Source organism: Centrocercus urophasianus, unplaced genomic scaffold (genome assembly GCF_019232065.1).
Source record: "Centrocercus urophasianus isolate 14NV4802_14NV808 unplaced genomic scaffold, USGS_Curo_1.0 seq_18, whole genome shotgun sequence".
Taxonomy (NCBI): domain Eukaryota; kingdom Metazoa; phylum Chordata; class Aves; order Galliformes; family Phasianidae; genus Centrocercus; species Centrocercus urophasianus.
In genome coordinates, this window is record NW_024884733.1 from 2,703,310 (window position 1) to 2,718,560 (window position 15,251).

Below are 15,251 nucleotides of genomic sequence, written 5' to 3' on the forward strand. Positions count from 1 at the left end.
TCCCTGGGGGTGCCCATCCCTGGGGGTGCCCATCCCTGGGGGTGCCCTTGGCTGTGGATGAGGCCCTGGGCAGCCTGAGCTGAGGAAGGGGTAGGGGGATCCCTTCCAACCCACAGCATTCTGTAGTTCTGTGATTCTCTTAAGTCATCAGCAAAAGTGTTTGAGAGAATTCACCTCCTGGCAAGGTGCTATGAAACTTCTGTGCTACAGTGTTAACCTGATATTGCCCTTTCCCTGAGCACCCTACTGTAAGGTGTGTTAGGGCATTTTTATAATGAGAAATAAAAGCACACATGTCAGGTCTGGAAGTTGCACAGGTTCCTGGAGGAATGAGGAACCTCTCATATGGATCTCATGGTCTTTGAATTCTGGGTGTCCATCAGTTTTCCCAGAACGTCAGCAGCATTTCCCATTTTGCCTCTGTGTCTGGCTCGAGACGTGACTGTTCTGCAGTGGTGACACACACTCTGTTTCTCAGAGCACTGAACACGAGTCAGCTCAAAGCTCTCAGCATCGACATGCTGCCAGGGTACCGGGACCCCTACTCCTCCCGGCCGCTGACCAGGGGAGAGATCGGCTGCTTCCTCAGCCATTACTACATCTGGAAGGAGGTAAGAGGTTGGTGGGTGCTGTTCTTGACAGCTCTTGCGATCTGTAGCTGAACTCGGAGTCTGAGAGTGGTTCTGCCTCCCTGCCTGCAGGATCTGGGAGCCACTGTCAGGTCAGGCTGACCTCCAGTGATCCCAGGGTGCGAGGAGTGTCCTGGGGCCGTCGCTGATCTGTGCCCTCGTTTTGCAGGTGGTGAGCAGAGGACTGGAGAAGACTCTCGTTATCGAGGACGACGTGCGCTTTGAACACCAGTTTAAGAGGAAGCTGATGAAGCTGATGGATGACATAGAACAAGCTCAGCTAGACTGGGAGCTTATGTAAGTGGTTGGCCCTAGGCAACTGGGAGCTGCTGGGCACACAGAGGGGAGCAGCATGCCATGCCATGGCAGAGGTACAGCTTTATGCCAGAGAGCATTAAGATCGCAGACTTCAGTGGGCTCTCCCCACTCCCTGGGACAGAGTGGAGTGCCCCAGCTGTCATGGGTGCTGTTAGTACCCACTGTGGGCAGTGCTGGTTGGTCCCAGCGGTGTCAGAGATGCTGCTGTGGCAGAGGAGCTGGCACTGCCTGGTCCTGGGGTTGGACTGAGGCATTCAGTGCCCTGATAGAGCCTTTCACAGCTGTGCCACTGCTGGGTTACGCTGTGGCTGTCTGGGAGCAGGGATTGCTTCCTGGATTGACTCTCTGCCCTGTCCTGGTGGAAATACAGCTGAGTGGTTTTCATTGCTACAGATTCACTTCAGCTCAAGTTTTTGTGGTCTCTTCACCCTTTCAGCTACATTGGCCGGAAAAGGATGCAGGTGCAGCAGCCCGAGAAAGCAGTTCCCAATGTCATGAATCTGGTGGAAGCTGATTACTCATATTGGACCCTGGGGTATGCAATCTCTTTCCAAGGGGCTCAGAAGCTAATTGGGGCAGAGCCTTTCAGCAAGATGCTGCCTGTGGATGAGTTTCTGCCAGTCATGTACAACAAGCACCCTGTGTAAGTAGGATGTCTCTGTGGCTTGCGTTGACATATAATGGGACTTGCTGAATGGTCTTAAAATGGATGGCATCAATGCATCTCAATTCTGCAGCCAGGCTGGGGGAGCAGGACTGTTCCTTGTGCTTGCAGGCTGTCTGCAGCAGAACAGCTGCCGTGGGGCCAAGGCAGTGATAGCCCTGTGGCAGTGGGACTGTGTGCCTGCCTGGTGCAGGGCCTGTGGGCCATTTTGAGGTGCTTGTCTGGTAACAGAGGCTTTATCTGCATCACTGTAAGACTGTGTCCCCAATCCCGAGGGTCGGACCTGCTCTAGACTCACCTTGCTGCACTGGGACCTGTCTGCTCAGTGGGTTGGCTTGTGGCTCCAAGTTACACATGGACATACACTCAGCTCTTGATGGTTTTTGTCCCCCTTTAGAGCGAAGTACATGGAGTATTACGAATCCCGAGACTTGAAGGCCTTTTCAGCAGAACCCTTGCTCGTTTACCCCACCCACTACACAGGGCAGCCAGGCTACCTCAGTGACACAGAGACCTCCACCATCTGGGACAACGAGACCGTGTCCACGGACTGGGACAGGACACACTCTTGGAAGTCACGGCAGCAGGGCCAGATCCACAGCGAGGCACAGAACAAGGACGCCCTGCCGCCCCAGTCCTCCCTCAACGCGCCGTCCTCCAGGGATGAGCTATGACTGCCCGCCTCCTCTGGGCTCTGTTGACAGCCAAACCTGCCTCACGCTTTGGCTTTTCACCTCTGGAAGTTGTAGAGCAGCTGTTTGCAGGGACTCTGTCCTGCTACGTGGGACGGCACGGCGGGGCTGCTGGTTGGGCCCTGTGGGGTTGGATCCAATCGGGTTGGACCCAGTTGGGTTATGGCTCACCGGGCTGCTTTTCCGAGACTGTGGGGAAACAAAGGAGGAAAAAGGTGTTCCAGGCAGGCAGAGATCTGAACAAAAGCCTTTGTAAGCTTTTGTTTGAAAAAAAAAATCCTTGAATGACGTCTTTCTACAGTACCTTGTGTAGAATGCTGTATTTATGAAAATTAATATATAGAGGTGTACAAGTGTTCCATACCTTTCCGGATAGCTGTAACTGGGCTGCTGTGTAGCTTTTTCTCCTTGTAGTCTGCAGGTTTTTATAACCCTGTTTATGAGAGAAACTGCAGAGAGTATTTGGGTTAGGAGGTTTCGTTTTGTCAGTATCAGAATGGTTTCCAAAAATACTCCATGCACTGGAGCAGTGCTCTAAGTGTAGTGTCTTCTCTTCATGCTTCTGCAGAAAAGCATTCCTGGCTTCCTGTTTGAATGTCAAGGCTGCCTGGATCTCATTCAGATGGGCTCCTGGCCTACAACAGATGTGTTGGTGCATCAGAGAACCTGCAGAGCAGCAGGCAGAGCAGTGCTGCCACTTGTATTTCCTCTGCACTCCAAAAGGAACACATTCAGCTTCCTTCCCCTTCCACATGTTCCTTCAGGACGTAAAGACAACTTGTCTTGATATTTTTTCATGTGAGGAGCAAACCTGTTTTTTTTTGGGTGTGTGCTGACATCCTTGCTGTTGGCTCCTGTGACAGCAGAGTGCGATGGTGGTGTTTCGAAGAGGTTTGGGAGCAGGCAGGTGGCCGTGGGCTGCAGCTCTGGGCCGCTCTCCTGCACGGCAGCGCAGAGCCTCGCTGCCAGCTGATCTGTGCAGTTGATCTGTGTGTGGTTGGTTTGTTGTGTTTTTTTTTTTTAAATTTTCTTGTTTGTTTTTAATAATTCCTGATCCATGTTGTGCTTTCTGCTAAAGACGACATGTTACTACCTGTCAGCGGGTCTGATAATACATAGAACCTGGTGCAAGAAATGCAGCTGTGTGCGCTCTTCATTGGGTGGGAGCAGGCACTGCTCATGCTTGGTTTGGCTGACACGGCATTTTCCATTCAATCCCAAACAGTGCAGCCGAGAGCTTTCTGCCAGGGGAGGCAGAAGGAGCTGGGAACTCGAGCCAATTAAGGTGGTGATGCTGAAGAGAGGGGCATTAATGGAAGGGGGCATGAGATGCAAAGGAACTGACGCACAGTAGTAATAAAGCCTAAGAGAAGGGCATAGATTAACTTAAGGCAAGTATCAGTGGAAAAAAAAATATTTATATGCTTATTGTATAAAGATTACAGGTAAGCAGTTAAAAAAATCTTTATATATAATGTTCTGGGGAGGGGTCAATTTGAGGTCAAGACCGTTTTCCTTTCAGCTTAATACAGGCATGCAATGGTGGAGTTAGCAACACTGCAGTTTACAAAGGATGCTGTACAGACATCTGTGCACTCTTACACCGAAATACAAAGAAAACCACTTCTGCTGTAAACTGGTGCTAACCTTGGTATGTGTGAAGGGCTGGTTACAAACTCAGTCCTCCCTCGCCCACCAAAGTCCAGTTTTAGTTTTTACACAGAATGTACCCTGGGTGGTGCCTCCTGTGAAGGCAGTGTGCCAAATTGCACCTGCACTGCTGCTGATGTCATGCATTTATCACAGACTGCTGATGTACTCTGAGCTCAGTTTGGACATGGCAGCTGCAGAATGGGTGGAAGAACAGCCCCAGGCAAATGTGTAAAATTCAGTATCTGAGTTTATTGTAACTAACACTAAGGTATCTCAAAGGCTGTCTGTTCAGTAAGGCCTGTTTACAGTCCTCACTCTCTCATCTATGGCTTTATAAAATCAAACCTCCCTCCTTTCAAGGAAGCCTGGATGTGGGAAGACACTCCAGGCGTGCATTCATGGAGAACAAATGGTTAAATTCTTTATTCCAGCTGAAAGGATGTACCATGTCAGGAAATTCATTTATAGACGTATACAAAGAGCAAGGGGAGTGGCTGGAGATTATGCACAATAATGCTACAAGGATATAAAATCTGTTTGTTTGAGGGTAATGCTAGACATGGGGCTATTTCCTGTCAACACCCACTTTTAAGACAGAAGGTAATGTAGCTGCCTCCCGTGGAATGAAACAGGTGGAGTAATGTGGGGAAAGTTCTGCTCCTGAATATTGATTGCACATTACAAAGAGGTACATCAGTCATGTCAGAGTGCACGCAGAGGCATCGACTTCTGTTGAGTGGGTTAGCAAAGCAAAAGGAGAAGCAGGCGGCAGTGGCATTGAAGTCCAGACGTAGTGTTGAGTGCCTTGCTCATGAACAAATCATGACATTCATGTGAAAGCAAGCACAGTCCTCTCTTTTAATGTTCTTTGGAAAAAATAATAATAATCCCAAAGTAGTTAATTTTCTGGCTTCGAACAAGTGCAAAAAGAAGGCTGCCAGCAGCGTGAAGGCAATGCACGTGCTTGCAGCTGCTTCTTCCTTCTCCAGAGATGAGCGTTTTGGGGCTGTACCCACAGTGCCTTGCCATGGGTGCACTCTGTGCCCGCCCCTCCTATGACCCAGCACTCTCCATGAGCTGCTCGGCCCTGGGGCTCCTGCTCCCTTCTGACAGAACAGGCCTGTGGCTTTCCTTCTCCAGTTTTATAAAAATAAATTTAGGTATTCTCACTGTATGTAATACTGGCACAAAGAAAAGGTTTTCTCACACAAGAAGTAGGCATACGTGGTGGTCTGAGTACAAACATTGCAGTCCTTTTTTTTCCCCTCTAGGTGGGGTTTCTCACCTTCCTAGGCTAATGTGCAAAACAAAATCATCCCAGTCCGGCCTGTCCTGTAAATCCGTGTCTGTCCAGCTCAGGTGAAGAGACACGCCTCTGGCTGGACGTTGACCAAATGCTCACTTTGCATTTGCCTCCAATATTTTCAACGTTAAATACTGACACATTCACCTGCTGTGATTCTGTAATACTGGATGGTAGCGAAGGTTGGGTTCTCAAGCAGTTCACCTCAGAGCCGCCGCGTCCACCTCACAGCGTGATTTTGCTGTTCCTGTTACTCCAGCACCCCCGTTTGGCAGTTCTGGGGAGCGTCAGGCTGGATCTGCTCCTCATTTTCACCTGCCCGTCAGCAGGAGCTTTTTTCCTCAGTATGAAGTCAAAGTTCACCTGGCTGTTCATGGCATAGAACACGTTGGCGCTGTCTGGGATCACCAGCTCTGCAACAGAGGGAGCAGAGTGAGTGTTCATTGGTGATACTGAACAAAACATTGGTGGTACTGCAGGACAAAACAGGGAGCCAATGAACAGATGCCTGCACACGGCTGAGCAGTGCTGCCCCTTTCTGCTGCACAGAAAACAATAAACTCTCTCAGAAACAGGAGAGAAGGGCTCTGGAGGACATGAGGTGGCAGCAGCAGGGATCCAGGCTGTGCCCTTCCTTTCTGGGCAGGCTGCTCTGCTCAGGGAAGGCAAGCAGCCCTGGAGGTGGCTGTGGCCACATAGCACACGTACAGAGGGGCTGTCGGGAGAGCATGCTCTCCCTATAGAAGGCAAGGTGCTGGCAGGCCATGCTACATCATCCCCACGCAGTGATTATTCCTACTGTAATAACGCAGCATTTTACCCCTTCCTTAAAAATGGAGCATGACTTCTCCAGCAGCAGCAGTTCTGCCTCCCTACCTTTGTCCTCGGAGATGACCTGGACGAGCTCGTACTCCTCGGCTGCGTCAGATTCCAGGTTGTGCTTTGACATAGCTCGCTGGATGACAGCAGGAGTTTTATCTTGGCTGGTTAGCTGCAAGAGAGATAAATGAGTAGTGAGATGTTCTGCTCGATCACTTTATATAATGATTTAATGATCAGTAAAGGCCTGTCTCTTTGCAGCCCACTTGGCCTTGCAAAAGGTTTTAGAGAACCAGGAAACTCTGATGGGTCGGTAACATGGGAGTAGACAGATACTCCTAGCTACTAAGTTGTGGTATTTATGACACTTATTGTTATTTTAATTCAAGAAGACAGATGCTGTATGGGCAGAGCCAGCAGTAAATCACACCGTCTGCTTCCCTGAGCAACCACTCTGAGAAATGAGATCTTATTATTGCTAGCCATAAACTTCCACACAACTAACTGCCCCATCTGCCGTTTGCAGACATCAATTAATCTGGAGCCTCACTGTGCTAAATACCTCCTCTGACATCCAGCAAAGATTTTTGGCCTTGTAACTTCCAGTACTGTCTGCAGTGGTGTGCCAGGGACAGACATGAGGTTCTGCAGGGCCTTATCAAGTCGAAGGGAAGATTCACCTCTTGGAGGCAGAATCTGGCAGGCCCTCAGAGGGAACTGCTCTTTGCAATTTGGTTAGGGCAGACCATTAAAACCATGAAAAAGCTGAACTTGCTAAAAAAATACCATTGTTTGCTCCCAGGTAAGGCTTTGAGCAGAGCTTGTGTCACTCACGTACTAAGCAGGAGAGGTAGCAGCTGGCTTTAGCTAAAAAGGCAGGAGCAGCACATCCTGCACTCATCACACTTAAAATTTCTTGATCCAACACAAACATAAATTTCATGACTAGAAAGTGCCACGGAGATACTCTGCTGTATTCAAATCTCCTATGCACATCACGTTCCACAGATGCTGAATTCAAACATTCGTCATTTTCACTCTCAAGTCCTTTTTGAGTAGTTGGCTCAGCCAATTGGTCTCTGCACCATTAAAAGCACCTTGCGCTTTAGCAATCACCCAGAAAGAAAGCAGGATGAAGGCTAAGAGCAGCCTGCTGTTGCACACCACTCACCATGATGCTTTTGTACATATTGCCATTGTTGTCCTCCACGCTGATTCGGATGATGCAGGTGTCCTCGTTCTGCTGGTTGTAAACAGGGGGCAGCACTGTTGAGGTAATGGATGTCACAGAGATGGAGCGCTTGTGGATCTTGGGGTTGGAGGACAAGAAGGGAGGGGACGAGATTATGTTGGTTAAAGATGACAGCCCCGAGGAGGATGTGTCCATGGAATGGATGGAGGAACAGGAGGAGGAGGATTCCGAGAGCTGCACAACAGGAAGAAAAACACAGTTACAAACCAGACATTTTGTGCGTGTGGAGGAGAACTCAGGAAAGTAGGAGGCATGTGCAAATCCTCACTGCTCTGCACTCTGTCCAGCACATTGGCTGTAGTATTATCTCCAAAAAAAAAACAGAAAAAAAAAAACAAAAAAACCTTGACTTGATTCATTTCAGCATTTTAGTGCTTCCCTGCTTCCAATTTGGTGAGTTGCTCACAGTGTGCGAAGGCCAGGAGGTGGCAGCAGAAACAAGGAACAGAGTGGGCTCATGGCCGGGGGCAAATGGGTGTGGGAAGGGCACTCTGCTCTGCAGCAAGACCCAAATTTGCACAGGGAACTGGACTTGTGACTGCTGTGAAAATATACATATACACAGACACACCCTTCCTTGTCTGCCCCTGTTCCTTGTCTATTCTTTATGCCTCCCTCCCTCCCCCTGAAGTGCAGTGTTTCACCATTTTCTTCCACATGCCTTGCTCAGAAGCTGCCACCAGGAGGTTCCCTCTCCAACTCATGCTTCAAATCCACTTTAACAACCACTCCAGCTGAACTTTAAGTTTGAATGACTTAGTGAGTTGGATGCTGATGTCCGGGACCTTGTGCTCCATTTGGTTTAAGAACACTAAACGCAATTTCATTTAAAATAGCCATAAGCTCAAGCCCAAACATCCCTAAAATGTCTCCAATGTGACTTAGAACAAAATGGAAGAATTTGTCAGTAGGGAAGGTGTCCCTGTGGATCCCCCAGTCAGATCCCACCTACTGCCTTCCTGTCTTTACACTTTGGCTGTCCAGAATGTACCAGAGAATGGCCAGCCCATCTGCTGCCAGCACAGACACACAGTTTCACCCCTACATCTTTACACTCGCATTGCTGGGGGACATCCCAGTTGGCCATGTGCAGGTTATGGGGCTCTGCCAAGCAAGAAGAAGGAAAAAGGGGGGATTTCTTGGCTTGCTAGTGCAATACCTTTCTCCTGGGGGCAGCTGCAGCAGCTCTGCCTACTCTGGGATGAGACCAGTGCTGTCACCAACATATACATGAGCTAAAACACAGCCATGTCACATCAATTGCTTCAGCACAAGCATGGCACCAGGCTGCTAACCACAGAAGAGCTCACTGAACCCGAGACAGCCTGGGGTGAAATGACCTGCTGCTGATTCACTCATGTTCAGATGATCCCATCTCCTGTTTCCTTTGGTTTTGTTTGGGGGAGCCTACAGATCCTCCCGTCCTCATCTGCTAACGTCACACTGCTGCATGCTGGAGAGATGTGCCACCATCTGCGAGCAGGATGCTCTGGCTCCTCACCCCAGTTCCTATGGTTCCAAGGTAGAAATGCTGCCAGTCTGTCCCATCCCTTGCAAAAAGCATGATGGGTGGCTGAGAGACAAATTAACCTCATATTGCTCCAAAGCCTCCTCTAAAACCAAAAACGCTGTCAGGCACCACATTAAAATCTGGTTTCACAGAAAGCAAACTGCAGTCTGCCTGGTATCCAGGCAACATGAAAGGGATTGTGCAAAAAAAACCCGACTGGATTGCTTTCATTTTGACACAGTTATTTTTAGTGTCTTTCCTCCGCCTTTACAGCAGTGCCCTAGACAAGACTCAAGACTTGGAAAACATCTAGGTGCAGCATGGAAAGCCTGCCTTTGTCTAATTGTGTTGGCAACGAGCCCCAGGCTGTACCTTTTTCTGTGGCTCATCAGGAGTGTCTATGGGAGTGATGCAGACTTCTTCAGATTCAGAGTGGTTAGACTCACAGGATGACACACTGACCGAGTCCATGCTCTCACCAGAGCTCCCACTTGGAGTCGATTTGGGTTGCTCTTTGGTGGGCGTGCTGTTGGTGATCACCTCAGAGCCCAGAAATAGTCTAACATAGAAAACAAACGTAACAGCCAGTAAGTAAAAGCAGAACAGAGCTGGATTGAGCAAAGCTGTCATTCAGTGCAAAATCTTTTGTACTGCTTTGTTTTTCTACCTCTAGTGGCCTATTGTTTTCATTTCCTCTCTACTGTTTGTATCATTTGTCAAGAGAGTTTGCTACACACTAACATAATCCTGTCTTGACCTCGCGTAAGCTCCAGCTGCAAGATCAAAATCAGAGCTAATGCTCACTATCATAAACGAGGCTTCTCTTCAGTCTTATACATTTTCAGACTCTCTTGCCAGGAACTGATTGATGGTAAATATGACATGTTTACAAACCAAGCTAGAGGCTTGGCAGCTCACTCCTTATGGACTGCTGCACACCATTGTCTCTCTGACACAAAGGAACTCAAGACAGAGATGCTGCGAATAAGTAGGACAGTGAGTGATGGGTAATGTGTGGCCCATACTCTGGGCAAAGGTCTTCAGAATGCAGATTCACCTCTGCTGCACATTCCTGCACTCAGTAAAGCTGCCACAGATACCAGTTTCTCTCTGAGCTAAATGGACACAGGCACAATAAGATGACAAGAAAGTGTAGATGACACAAATGACAGGCTCTCCCTCACCGAGACTCATTTCCAAATGCAGGTCAGGTAAGTTTAAAGGAGTGCCAAAGGAAACAAGCTTGTATAATACATAAAGCAGAGAAACCAAGTGGATTAGATGCCACGTCAGCACGTAGTTAATGATTTAAAACAATTCAGAGTGGTGTCACTCGGTGGTTCCAGGAAAATTAAGCCAGTCTTTTCCACAGTATTAATTTGCAGAATACACTCAGCCCATAGATGAAACAGCTCCTTACACAAAGCCTGCACAGTGCAAACAAAGCTGATGCTATGGCAAATTACAATACTGGAGCACTGAAACAGTCAGAAATAAGAGACCAATCAGCAGTGACAATTCTTACACTCAGTTTAGGCACACACCACAGGAGAGACTCGTGCAAGCTCTCAGAGTTGAGGCTATTTGCAAAGCTTGTGGTGCCACAGCTTTTCACAACCAAGTCGGATGGACTGAACACACCTTTCCCAAACAGCCACCCACAGATTTGTACATTTTACTGTTTTGCACATCAGAACTCAGAACTCTGGACTAAAAAACTTGTTCTTCTTTCAGACCCTAATATGCAGTAGTGCTGATGTAAAATGAATGGCTGTTTGCTCTTCTGAGGAAGCCAGGTACAAGAACGGCCAGGAAAGAACAGTTAGGAGCTGACAGAGCTGTTCATAGTTTTTCCCCTCATCTTGATGATAGCACTAACACACGGGAGTTCCTTCGTATCTCCTCTCACATCAGGTTCACATGTTTCATCTTTAAGGTATTTTGACGTTGACCCTTGACCTGTGTTTTCATTCCTTGCAGCTTTCCCTGAGCTCCTGCTCGTTTGTTATTTCCACATCTGCTTAGCTCTTTACCTACCCAAATCTTTAAGCTATTAGACTAAATTGGACCATGTCCCCATGATTATGTTTCTTTTCCAACCTAAAGGCAGTTAGGCAGATTGTTTCTATTTTCAATGCCTTTTTGCCAACCTTAATTATCATAGTCAAATCCTGCGAGGAATTTTTGCATGTGGATAGTAAATTAGACTAATAACAGGCCAGACTTTATCCTCATTTACTCTGTTTTGCTACTGTGTTCAGGGAAGTTATTGCACAATAGGTACTGAATTTATAACCCAATCCAGAAATTGTTCCTTTTCCTGACTCTTAAAAAGGTTTGTTTGTCTCTAATCTCTTTCATCGTTAATAATCCTCACGATCAGTTATAACAATAGAAGAAGACAGCTTCAGACAGAATTAAGAGTTTCTGGCCAATGGTGTCTCCTCAAAGTAACGTGGTGGTCTGGGTTCCTAGCCAAGTTTTCAGCTGGTGAAATGAGTTTTGCTTGTTGCATTCATTCTGGTTCGTACCAACACATGCAATGCTGCTACATCCGGTCATACTCACAGGCTGAGTCTCTTCACCATGCTTTTCCGAGGTTTTGGTGATGTGGTGCTCGTGTCAACAGCTGTTTCAATCTCACATGAGAGGCTATAACTGCACGACAGAGAGCACTACCTCAATTTTTACATACAGTAGCATTAGTTACATATGTCAAAGTAGCAACGTGTTGAAGACGTTTCAGAAATCTTCAACTACTCCCACTTCACAGAAGAATTGCAACCCCACAAAGAGGAACACAGCTCCCATTTTACCATGAGCTCTGAGCTGCCTTGGCTATTGCTGTCTGTGTCCACCAGCTGAGTGCTCTGCATCCTGATGTCCCTCAGGATCACGGTCTGAGTATGTCTGGGTATGCAGACAGGCCAGACACAACAGGCTCTCACATTTCAAAGTCAGAACCCTCATGTCCAATCTCAGAACTAAGCCCTGCTCAGCGTTAGGCGGTTTTTCTACAGCTGTTGCGCAGCAGACAGATGTATTTCCACCATGCTGGAGCAGCAGTGTATGCTACATCTGTAAGAGGATCCCTAAAGACTGACATAACTCACCCAGGTGGGCTTGGGGCAAGAAAAGCAAAGCCTGCTCTGCCAGTTGGATGCAGAACCATACCTCTCCTCCTCGCTCAGAAGCTGCTGCCTCCTGAACCACTGGATGAATTTTTGGTCTGGTGTCATGCAATAGCTGTTACATGCAGATTGCAAGAGCTTAATTTGGGCGATTACTTCAAATTCCTAAGAAATAATCCAACAGAAATTCTATTTAGAAAATGAGATGAAGCCAAACATATTCATTCATATAAACAGAAAACAAGATAAAGCCAAACAGACTCATTCATATACTAAATATATGCAACAACAGACCCAGGACAAACTTACTGTCACTTGCAGCTGAGGAACTATTTCAACAACCAGTTTATAAGCAATGAAATCTGCTGTGGTTTCTGCTTGGTTGTGCATTGAAATGTGAGCATTTTATTAAAGATGCACCAATTCAAAGACAAGCACAAGGAACCACGCTCAACCAGCATCAGTGCAAGCCAGCTGAGCAGCAGCACAGCAGTTCCTCTTCCACAAACAGCAAAGGGTCACAAGTTCACAAATTACTCTTATCAATAACCTGAACCATGCACTTATACATAAAAGGTAAGTCCAAGAAACAGTTTATGGAGCTGGGAAGAGGCTAGGGAAGGAAATGGCTCCATCACAGCCAAATCCAAGTCACTTTCAGGCCCCAGAACAGAGATTTGGCACAACTTTATTCAGACAAATGTGTCCCAAGCTGCTGCATATGCCTGAGCAAAGAGAACAGGCATCAAGCATGAGAATTCTCTAGAAGGGGCATCAGTGAACTGAAAATCACAGAACATGCTTCTTACCCTTCGCCTCTTCTCAAAATTTATCAGGCCACCCTGTTGGAAGCAAAGGGAAAGGATCAGAGTAGAAGAGCAAATGCTCAGTTGAATTTAATCACAAACAAGATGGAGTAGCACACAAACACAGAGCAGAGACCTGCCCTGAGCAAGGACTCAAAAATACTGTTTCCCAATTGGATGAAAACCATAGCGCTCATATACATGAATCTCCAAACGTTATCTGTCTTCTTGGGCAATCTGCTCAAGAAGAAAAGTCCAGTGTAAGAAAGCTGCATTGAGATTAGGTCTGAAGAAGTCCTTGCATGCAGGAAACAAACTTGTTTTCTGCCTATACTGTGAGTTCAGCAGCATTCCCAGCAAGCTTCAAGAACACCAGCTGAACACAAAGCACAGAGGAATGGGAAACTGCCAAAAAGAAAATGGATATATAGCGATCTCATTCAAGCCTGCTTTAGTGCAGTTGGGAAAACAAACAACAACCAAACACGCCAGCAGCGTTTACCAGCCCAGACAGAAATTTATTTGCCCATTCCTGTCATAACCATCAGCACTGGCACAATTAAGTCTGGGTGCCTTCAGCAGGGCTCCTCAAGTGTCCGCATTAACTGGGAGCCAATTTTCAAAGGTGTCTAGAAAGCTCTGAAACAAACACCTCTGAAAATTGGCCCCCTCCTCAAGCTCTGTTATGTGACCAGACTCCTGCAATCCTTCCTGTGCTCACTCGTTCCTCCAGGTCTGAGAACTGCACATGAACACAGTAGGAGACAGACGAACACAAGCGCTCAGTGCCAGGCAGGCAAGGAGAGCATGCAGGATTGAAAACATTGCCCCAGATTACCTCGATGTAATCCTGAAGGGCTGTGTCCAGCATGGTGAGATCAGTGAGAAAGGTACCAAGGTAAGGGACGGTGCCTTGCATCACTCCCTGCAAACGATCAGAGCAGCGTTGGATGGACTGGGAAACAGTAATTAGAATGCTCAAACACTACTAAAAGAAGAAATAAAAGCAGCTTAACCAAATGTCAGTCTTTTCACTGAAGCTTTCTTTCATCGCATCACCTTTGGTATGTAGGCTAGAATTCAAATTAAATCCTATTGAGAAGCAGGATGCTTTTGCAGACGTTGAGGAGTGGCTTTATACTGCAATATTTCTAACAGGCACTGGGAAACCCTACTTGTGGGAAGAGCACTGAGACTTCCTCCACTACCTGCTGGAGCAATCCAGGCTAGCTGGTGGAAATATCTCTTTCTGCTTCATTCTGGTGGGATTTTACTCGATTGCACTGCTATATTATGTGACAATCAAGTACATCAAGTCACAGATTTTTCCTCCAAGAAAAATTAATTTCTCCCCCAGTCATCCACTGCATTTTAATTACTTAGCATTCAAATTTTAACCTTCTAGACTGCAACCAGTCCTAGAGTTCAGGCCGTTCCTACACTCATGAAGGAAATGCTTGTTCCTACCATCCAAAAGGATCAGTATTTTTTTCCAGTCAAACTAAAAGACAAACAAAAAATCATATTCAGCAGTTTTGCCTTCCTATCCCAGATCTCTCTTCCCCTGTTCTTTGAAATCTTTGCCAACTTTGAGACAAAAGCCATTTTCACCAACAGATTGGAAACCAGACATTTTACAAAGCAATCTCTGTGAAGCTCTGTGCAGTTTTCAAGCTGGTTTGTCAGAAGCTTCACGAGCTTGTTTAAAAGTAAATGAGATTTCTGCTCTGGTCAGAGCTAATTTTCTCTATCAGGAGAATCCCAGTATTTACATTACATATTTTACTAAGAAACAATTGTGTAGCTTTCCCCATTACTCTCTAAAGGATAACAAGGGTAAATTGATGGGGTTCTTGCTTGTGAGACAGAAACAAGGCAGCTGAAAGCGACGAGCACATGTTTACACACATCACTCATTTGTCCCTCTTTTACATGACGTGCTCTGTAAATCTCTGCAAGGCTTGAAACTCAGGCCAAGCACTTGGCTCAGCGTCCATCCCCAACAGCTGGTTTGGATGTGAAACATACACAAGTGGGGAGAGGAGTAGCAGCCTGATGCACCCATTTATCTCTTGTCAGGGAGCAAGGGAAGGTCAGCACCAGGAAAGACAGAGTGGTCCCTGCATACACTGCATACATCCACCAGATCCTGTGATCCTGGAGCGTTCTCAGCACCAGATCCCTGAGCACCTTGCCTATGCTGATGCCTGGTCTGTTTCCTTTGGCACCTCAGTACACAGACAGGTGATACTGGAGCACAAGGAGAACTAGTTTGCACCACAACCCACAGCTCACACAGCCTGGCAGCACAGTGTAACACATTCAGTGTGACACAGTCAGTCTAAGCTTTGCACTTCACTTGCTTGGTATCAGCTAATCAACAGCATTGATTATTAGTGATTTTTTTTACGTGACAGAAGGCATCCAAAAGAGCATCACCTCCTGCATGCTCCCTTTTTTAGATACCCTTCTAG

The 15,251-nt window shown here is 47.0% G+C and overlaps 2 protein-coding genes across 4 annotated transcripts in view; one reads left to right on the top strand and one right to left on the bottom strand.

The window, feature by feature from the left end:
- Positions 1–3,432, top strand: part of COLGALT2 (collagen beta(1-O)galactosyltransferase 2) — a 40,008-nt gene extending 36,576 nt beyond the window's left edge. For both annotated transcript variants that reach the window (XM_042819015.1, XM_042819014.1), the window contains exons 9-12: positions 479–611; positions 799–926; positions 1,384–1,590; positions 2,009–3,432. In XM_042819015.1, coding sequence (XP_042674949.1) covers positions 479–611; positions 799–926; positions 1,384–1,590; positions 2,009–2,285 — 745 coding nt within the window. In that variant the 3' untranslated portion in view covers positions 2,286–3,432. The remainder of the gene's footprint in view (positions 1–478; positions 612–798; positions 927–1,383; positions 1,591–2,008) is intronic.
- Positions 3,433–3,701: 269 nt separating this feature from the next.
- RGL1 (ral guanine nucleotide dissociation stimulator like 1) overlaps positions 3,702–15,251 on the bottom strand; it is a 64,769-nt gene continuing 53,219 nt past the window's right edge. For both annotated transcript variants that reach the window (XM_042819012.1, XM_042819013.1), the window contains exons 11-18: positions 13,616–13,702; positions 12,781–12,813; positions 12,015–12,136; positions 11,409–11,498; positions 9,213–9,399; positions 7,250–7,504; positions 6,136–6,250; positions 3,702–5,672 (exon numbers count right to left, since the gene is read on the bottom strand). In XM_042819012.1, the coding sequence (XP_042674946.1) occupies positions 5,485–5,672; positions 6,136–6,250; positions 7,250–7,504; positions 9,213–9,399; positions 11,409–11,498; positions 12,015–12,136; positions 12,781–12,813; positions 13,616–13,702 (1,077 nt within the window). In that variant the 3' untranslated portion in view covers positions 3,702–5,484. The remainder of the gene's footprint in view (positions 5,673–6,135; positions 6,251–7,249; positions 7,505–9,212; positions 9,400–11,408; positions 11,499–12,014; positions 12,137–12,780; positions 12,814–13,615; positions 13,703–15,251) is intronic.